Below are 8,813 nucleotides of genomic sequence, written 5' to 3' on the forward strand. Positions count from 1 at the left end.
GGAAGAGACAGACGTACAGTAGCTAATGAGTACATGGTCCTGGACTGTAGGACCCTCTGCTTCCACCGTCCACTCATCCTTTGTCCCATCAACAACTCCATAAGACAGAAATCGGTGAAATTTCTGTCAAATTGGTGAAATCGCTGGGATCAGCGTCTATCTGTGATGGACTGATGCTCAATCATTTTACTTGATAAAGAAAAAAAAAAAGGAGAAAAGACCTCGATTGGTCCAGGAGCTTAAATCTTTCCACTTCACCACTGCAGGACAGATTTAAGTATGACTGTGAGGTTTTGATAGTTTACAGTCCCAGCTTTTTTTAATTCCTCACATCATCACCGGCACACATTCTGACTGATTAGTCGTTTCCCAGTCAGAAGTGAAACATTTGAAATGAAGCATTGCTCAGTGGCATGTTGCAGCTGATGCGGAAGCTCACACTGACTTGATACAGGTTTGAAAAAGCATCATTAATGTGTGAATAAATCGCATGGAGAAAAAAAAAAAGAGAAGCCGTGCGCTGTGCAAAGAGCCTTCAGATTGCTTTAATGTGCTCTGTACTGCAAGACCCGCGAAAAGAGGACATATTACACAAGTATTTGCATCACTTCACTGGCTTCATGAAATGATGATACAATTTTCAAAGCTTTTACTTGGCCTGGCACGTTCTTATCTCTCAGATATTCTATGTCGGGGTGTGTTCCAAACGGGTTTTTCCTTACTCAGTCTTGGCTCACTAAGTGTGTCGCATGCACAGCTGCCAGAAGAAAGTCATGTAGCTATTTCCACTTAAGCACTGAGGATTTGAAACGTTCTTCTACCACATCATAGAACGGAAGCCTCTGTTGATACGTTTGAAAAAACAGTGACGAACTGTAGATCACTTAAAACTACTTAACAATCCTAAAAACGTGGGTTAATCTCCAACAATTACCAGGGTAAACTCTATATTTAACAGAGGAGTCTTGTGTATTTAGGGACAACGCCGGCAATCGCGAGCGGCATCACATATATATACTATAAAGATATATATATACATGTATACAAATACATACCATTTACATATTAATCTAGATGTAATAAAGTCAGAATACTTGTATAATAAATCCTGTTATACGGTTATTTCAAATGTAACCTGGTGGTGTTAATGCACTATTTTAACATGCAGTAAATTGTAAATAACTGCCAGATACTGAAAGGTATTCTGGAAATATTGGCAAAAGCACAGGACATTTTCTTGCCCTTTTATGGTTAAAATAAGCAAAAAAAAAAGTCCAGACGTACATTTTGAGGCTTAGGTGTTACATGAATACATTGTACATAATTGTGTGAATGTCAATTACGTACAGAATTTCTTATTTTATTCTTCTATTGTATTGGGGTTTTGTTTTTTCTTTGCTTATTTGAACCATAAAAGGGCCCTAAAATGTCCTGTGACTAAGTGCTTTTGCCCATTTTTCAAGAATGACTTTCAATATCTGGCATATTTACACTTTACTGCATGTGAAAATAGTGCATTAACAATTTAAACTGAAGAAAAATTAAAAGTTTTCTTTAAAAACAAAACAAACCACTGCAGTTATACACAAACAGCAGATTTTGCATGTTAAATTTTATATTTGAACAGTATAAAACATATTTTAAAAAAACATGTAACAAACATTAAATGGAGCATTTGAATGTCAATTATGTACAGAAGTGACAAATATAACATGGCTTTCTTTATCCATATTCTTTGTGGAAAATGTAAAAACAAGTGTTTTACTATTATTTTATTCTTCTGTTGCACTTAATTGTCTTAATATGTTCGGCTTTTTTTGAGCTGCATTTTATATAAAGGACAATATAAATAAACTGTATTATTATTCTTATTACAATAACTGTATTTTCTCTACTTTCCCTCTTTCGTCTCAGAATAACACACATGCAGCAGCAGAAGGACAATCTGACGGTGCAGGTGAACGACACCGTAGCCAAACATGAGGCCCTGGAGGAGGAGGCCGCTGCGTTAACGCTCGCCCTGGCTAACGTCATGTCATCCCTACATCAGCTGGCTCTGACGGACGCCAGCTCATCACCACACGCTCAGCTCGACCAAACTCAACCACCCAACCGTACAGCCGAGGTCAGTCTGAACGGCACCTCCAGGGCGCAAATGGAATATAAGTCGTCATCATGTTACATTATAGACCAATGAGTGACTCATTTAGTCTAATTAGAGATGGCGCATGTTTTATTTATATAAGAATCCACTTCACGTTATTCAGCAAGGCTCGTATAGAGATAAAAGCATCTCTCGGTTATGAAGAGTGGGCAGTTAATGCTGCTCCTTTTTTTTTTTCTGTGATCTAACATTTGGAAAACATGCATTCAGTTTTTTTTGGGGGGGAGGACTGAGTGGGCATATGAGAGAAGTTTCTGGCAGCATGTGGAGCTCATGGGGGCACATGTTGTTCCAGACGAGGGCGATTAACCAGTGCATCATTTCTGAGCAGACACTGCACCGCTGCTTAATTGTCTGTTGTAAATGTCAATGAAAATGTTGTTTGTTTGTTTTTTTTCCCCAAAATTGATAGAAAAAGTCAAATGAGGACAGAGCTTTGAGTCCCTGTATTTCTGCTTCCTGTTCAGTGGGGAGGCGAGGAGCTGCTGAAACAGACCAAAGAGCTGGACCAGCAACTTCAGACCCAAGATGATCTGATCAGTAAAATCAGGAGTGAGGTGGAGCCTCTAAGACAGACTGTGAATAAGAAGCTGGAGATGGCGGGTGGCATCAGTGAGGTGAGTGTTTTTGCCGCGATGCCACAAAGCCTTTGCACATCAACAGCGATGTGAAAGAACAACACAAAAATGTGAATATTAGGAGTTGAATTTTCGATGCACTTTCTACCTTTTCTACCGAATAAATAGAAAAGAGCAAAGGAATGCCTGGGTCAAGCCAACACTGAAAAAGACAAAGACAGCTTAGTTCAGGAGCTGTCAACTTTAAGGATGTCTGTGAGACAGTTTGAAGAGTTGAGGAAGGTGCACTTTGTGTGTAAACAGCCACAGCTCCGCTTGTTTGAATATGTTTAATGTCACATCATCAACGACACACATTCAGCAAAACCTTAAAAAAAAAGGTTGATGGTTGTAAAATTAGGTTAAAATCTACAAGTTTTATCATGATGTCGCTGAAATCGTGCCAAAATGTCTTGAGCTTCGTCCATGACCAGGTGCGATGCAGAAACAACCCTTTGACAACTCAGGTTTGTATTTATGCATCGTCTCTGCGGTGTAATATAGAGTCGGTGAAAAGATCTGCCCTTGATCTGAAAAAGAATAGAAGCCATAACATTACTCTGTGAAAGCTCACAGTGACTGAAAACAAGACCTTTTCATAGTATCAGCAGAGTTTTTAAATCCTCATTGCCTAAGTGGGAAAAAGTGACATCACTTTCTTTTGGCAGTCTGCAGGAGACTCACTTAGCGAGACCTTAAAGATGTTACGTTTTTGTGTTGCTGGATGAATTGCTAAACGCTCACGGTGTACCGACGTTGGAGATCTGACAGTGGTCTTTTTATATATATATATACTGTACATGTTTTTCTGCCACTTGTTACAGACATGCATTTTCCCCTCAGAATGTATAGTAAAAACTTTGCCTCGTCAGTCACAGTTTCTGTGCTACTTATCAAATATTTACAGTCCAGTAAGTAAAATCATGACCATCATAGCCTACCTATCTGTTAAATCTGTTAGTCTGCTTACATTAGCGCAGAAGCGCCACTATGAGTGGATTATTTCCGCTGACCGTTTTGCTTTCTACAGCACATTAAAACGTGTGTTTCATTCTCTGTGTTTCTAATAAAGCTTCGAGCTCAGACTCAAGAGACAAAAGCCCTGGCTCTGGCGTCTGTAGTGTCAGGGAAGGAGGTGGAATCAGAAGCCATTTCACTTCACAGAGAATTTGAAAGTGAGTCTTGTTATTTGTTTTTCACTCTCTTTGTCTGTGTATATACTATTTTTTCAACTAAAAGATTCCACTGAAAGATAAATGTCAAGCCCTGACACTGAAAAAGAAACCAAACAGGACCACAGACACAAGTATTACTGCAATTAATAAGCCATGATGACTGCTGTGATGTTTTGACCTACTTGTCTTTTTACGGGATACAACTGTAGCTCGCAATGCAACACAACCTTGAATTTGTCATTTTCTTCCCCACCTCGACTCAGACATGGCGAGGGAGTGGCCCCGTCGACAGGCCCAGACGAAGGCCGCGATGAAGAAGGTGAAACCTCTGGAGGAAAAAGTCCTGGCCGACGTCAGGAAACGAGTCTCGCACATCAAGGAAATTCTAGATCCTGCTCTGGAGAACTGCAGCCTGTCCAGCAGCACCACAAAGGAGGCGGAACGAAAAGCGCACGCAGCAGTAAAGGCATGAGTGTTTGGATTTTCACAGTCACGATATGTGTCGTTTTTTTGTGGTTACCACAGGATGGCGCCGTCGTGGCTTTCCTTTCCGAAGATGAGATCTCATCCTGCTCTTTTAATAGGATCTGGTTTCTCGTCAAATTTGCATTGACGCCATGAAATAATAAAATGCCACGGATTCCCATGTCACCGGGTTATTCATGTGCCCTCAAGATGACCCGCTGAAGATGAAATTTGTTAATTACTTAAGGTTTCATCCGACACCATCATCAGGTCAAGTTTAATGAGATCCTCCACTGGCTGTTACTTTGCGTTTGGTGCTAATTAACACGCTGCTGTATTACCAAACTAGGAAGATTAACATGATACCATCAGCATGATGGAACTGTAATTGTAAGCATCTTAGCAGCATTTACTTTGACATCAGCATGTTTCTATAAATTAGGCTTATAGTGTTTAAATGTGTCAAACGACAGAAAAAAAACAGTTTTTCCTCTCCTGTCGTGCACCTGTAAAAAAAAAAAAAAAAAAAAGTTTCATGGACTGCGTCATATTTTGTCGTTTACTCTATTTAGATGTTCTCAGTTTCTTGGGCCTCCGTCGTCCTCACAGTATACGTAGATTTATTATCCTCTTCCTCCTTAATTATATCAAGAACCTCCTATTTTTTGAATTAGCAGAAAAAACAACTGAAAAAGTTCACAAAAATGTATATAAGTGTATATACAATGTATAAAATATAATGATTTAAAAAAACAACAACACCATTTTGACGAATAATGATAAAGAAAATAGAGACACTACAGTTGGGAACGCTGAGTCACCATCCCATCAAGTAAACAAGTATACGGAATGATAACCAGATTAGGATGATACAAGAACTGTCCGAAAGATACTGTGTTGTTGGTTTCCATGGAGACGACCGACATCTTCCACCAAAGCATGAATTTAAAACACTGTGCAACTCGTTAAGCTCTGTCGAGTTGCCGTTATAAGCATAAACCAGGCTTTTAGTCTTGTTAAAAATGCTTTGTCATCGATCTGTGCACCCTCAGCTGTCACTTCATTTTTCATTATTTCTTTTGGTTCCAGGAATCCAAAGCCACCTTGAGCCTGGCCAAGCACACCAGGACGGCCTCTGCTCAACTCAGCTCCCACGTTGACTCTGCCTTACAACAGCTCGCTGAGCACGAGCTACTAACTGACAAAGCAAAGTCCCAAATCACCTCAGAGGTACTTAACACGGACACATTCACGTTTGTAAGGCATAATCTATGAGTATCGATCGGTGCTTCCTGTGCGCAGCTAAAAACAACACTTCCTAGACTATGTCTTCTTATTCCCAGCCTGAGGTGTCCCTGACCGGCGTAAAGGAAGACATGGAGGCAGCCAAGCTCCAGTTAGAGGCCTATTCTGCCACTCTAACAGACCTAATCAGTAAGATCGGTAAGTCATTCTCTCAAAGATGATTTCCTCTGTGGCCACTTTTTAGTCCACTGTGTCTATAAACCCATACATCTTCATTATACCTTAAATGTCAGATTACTAAAGAGCTCTGTGCTTTTTAATGCCTCATTTAACATGGAAATATTTCCCTGATTGGTATCCTGATGGTAAAGCAAGAATAATTGCTGTTCCCAGCAGCATTTCCTCGTGGGTAAATTTCAATGTAATAAAACAATTCAGCTGTGTATTTCTGCCCCATTATTATCTGACCTATTCAGTCTTACACATTTCATGTATAGTGAACGCCACTGTAAGAATTAACTCGAAAAAAGGGTGGTTCTGACTCGCGGTCAATACGTGGACATCGGGCCTCATGAATAAAGACAAATCGCTGCGATCGGGTCGATGTGTCGGCTGATTTTCAATTTGCATCAGTGATGTAAGCCATCAAGAGCTGCATAGTAAACATCAGAAAGAAAGTCTTTAAGCCCTTGTCTTCCCTCTCTTTCTCAAACCCATGTATGGCACAGATGACAGTGTGCCGCTGCAGCGCTTCGACCAGATCCTCAACGAGACAGCGCGGCGCCTGAGCATGCTCCGCGGGAGCGTGGAGAGCCCGACACTGAGCTCCAAGATCCAGAGGCTGCAGTCGGCTGCTAAGGAGCAACAGAGCCGTCTGTCCCTCATTGAACAGGACTTACAGGAGATCAGGGAAGAGAGAGACAGTCTCAGGGATATTACTTTAAACTTGCCTCAGTCCTGCCCCAAGGCCACAGAAACAGGCCAGGCATAGACATTGTAGATGACAGGGATTTTAGTTATTGATAAGACAGTTGAACATCAGAAGCGTCTTGGAGGATTTAATAAATACAAGGGCCTGTGGCCATTTTTTTATTCAGCTTCAACAAAAAAAAAAGGTAGAGTTAATGATATTTTTGTATGTTCCTCTCTTTTTTCCACCTTTTGCCCAAAGGATTAATTTACAAGCACTGCTTAGAAAAAGATACACACACATTTTTGTTCCTCAGTGAAGACCCTCACAGATATATTGCACACCATAGCCCATTACCTTAACCTTAAGTATCACAACCAAATGACCCTTAACCTAAAACTTGCCTCATGCCAGGTATTATAATGTGCTGTATATTTGGAACTGTGATGAAGTTTTCCAAAAGGACGTCCAAAGGTGTCACCTGCAGCCCGTCTCCTGTTGGACAACATCAGCTGTCAAAACACTGGTGTCCACTCATACAGTTTGTGGCATATTCAGAGGTGGAAAGAGTACTGCAATATTCTACTCAAGTAAAAGTAAAAAAAAAGTAGCTTGTTTTTAACAAGGTTGGAGTTCTTTCTTGTTAAAGGGGACACAAATCTCTCATGAATTGTTTTTAATTAAAGGCAAAGCTTTACAAATTAAAGTGCTGACACAATAAAATATGTCAACACATAATGTATCAGTCAACATGGGTCAAAGGTCACACATGCTTTAACTTTCTCACTCACTCAGGGACCTTAATTAACACCAATTCACCTGTCCTTGCCATTCACCTGTTTGTGTTGTTTTTTACTCACTAACGGATGTGATTTAAAACGTAGCAAAGTACATTACTTCCAAAAAAACAAGAAAAGTTAAATAGCAAATTTATTAAACAATAAATTGATGCATGTAAATGTAATTCATTACTTTCCACCTCTGGGCATATTAATTGTACCATTTACTCCTCAGGAATATGTTTACTGACATTATAAATCAAGAGAGAAGTAGACTTCTTGGGAGAAACCGGAAAACTGTGTCCAATTTTACCGTCTAAAACCACAAAAAGGGTCTTCACAAAGATATAAATACAGTACGAGTACACACAACACCATCAACACCATCTCCCATGATTTAAAACCCTGGTCTTACTTCTTTTCTTCCCCCCTCCTTTTTTTCCATCCCCACAGTCTTTGTTCTGAAAACAACATTCAAACTTTAATTTCACCGTCAATAACAAGCAGGCGTTCTGAGCTGCTGGAGTGCACTGTCAAGTTTAGAATAATGCCGATTTTTCCTCTGTGTGGGTAAAAGGTGTATCCGAGTGCTCCTCCAGACTGACACCCTCATTTACACTCCAGCTCCTTTTCATCAACCTGGCGTAATTAACAATTAGTCCTCTTAGCCTCTGCGGGGTTCAGGTCGGGCATCAACAGCACACAACCAGTGTTCAGGACTCTTAGTTACCGATGAAGACTACCTCTCTGTGTTTGTCCTCTCTCCATATTTTCTGTCTCGGGAAGTGGTCACATGCACACCGCTAATATGTAAAGGGTTTATGTATGTAACGTTATTTTTCCCTCTTCTTATATAAATCTGAATAACTGGTTAGAGATCAGAATACAGCCTTATCGATTGCACGTCTGCATCCAGCTAGGATCATATTTCAATACAATAAACAATACATGAGAGGCTCATTTTGTTGGAAACTATACTGTTTTAAGGGCAAAGCTTCTCACAACTGATATAAATGGATGGAAATCTAGGGGGAATTTTCAAAATTGAATTCAACAGTGTTTCAATCTTGGGTTTTTTTTCCTCTTAGAAATCGTCTTGTGTCCTTTTTCTTTTAGTTCAATTTGCTCCAAGGTTTAAATAATCAGCCTTTGTAGTTTGTAGAGTTAGAATTTCCTAAAGGGTGAATGAACATTTTTGTGAGAGTTTTATTCGGGAGGGCAGTGAATGAAAAGCTCGAGCTAAGAAACTCTCAGCAATCAAGGTGGAAAATGCAAACAATTTTGTGTTTAACAATACAGTACATATCAAATAAACCCCCACAGAGCAGTTAAAAAAACTGTGAAGTCAATGTGACCTTTGTCGGAGGTGCTGTGTTTGCTATCAAGTGCTATATTACACAAATCTAATACTTCTTTTTACTTTTGCAATGAAACATGCGCATTACATTTTTTTTATAT

The 8,813-nt window shown here is 39.9% G+C and overlaps 1 protein-coding gene across 1 annotated transcript in view; it reads left to right on the forward strand.

The window, feature by feature from the left end:
- The window catches only part of lamc3 (laminin, gamma 3), a 101,988-nt gene extending 93,673 nt beyond the window's left edge, over nucleotides 1-8,315 (forward strand). The window contains exons 22-28 of the mRNA XM_058617410.1: nucleotides 1,915-2,125; nucleotides 2,632-2,781; nucleotides 3,854-3,956; nucleotides 4,220-4,422; nucleotides 5,511-5,651; nucleotides 5,765-5,864; nucleotides 6,395-8,315. Coding sequence (XP_058473393.1) covers nucleotides 1,915-2,125; nucleotides 2,632-2,781; nucleotides 3,854-3,956; nucleotides 4,220-4,422; nucleotides 5,511-5,651; nucleotides 5,765-5,864; nucleotides 6,395-6,657 — 1,171 coding nt within the window. The 3' untranslated portion in view covers nucleotides 6,658-8,315. The remainder of the gene's footprint in view (nucleotides 1-1,914; nucleotides 2,126-2,631; nucleotides 2,782-3,853; nucleotides 3,957-4,219; nucleotides 4,423-5,510; nucleotides 5,652-5,764; nucleotides 5,865-6,394) is intronic.
- Nucleotides 8,316-8,813: the final 498 nt, after the last annotated feature.

Source organism: Solea solea, chromosome 19, assembly GCF_958295425.1.
Source record: "Solea solea chromosome 19, fSolSol10.1, whole genome shotgun sequence".
Classification (NCBI taxonomy): domain Eukaryota; kingdom Metazoa; phylum Chordata; class Actinopteri; order Pleuronectiformes; family Soleidae; genus Solea; species Solea solea.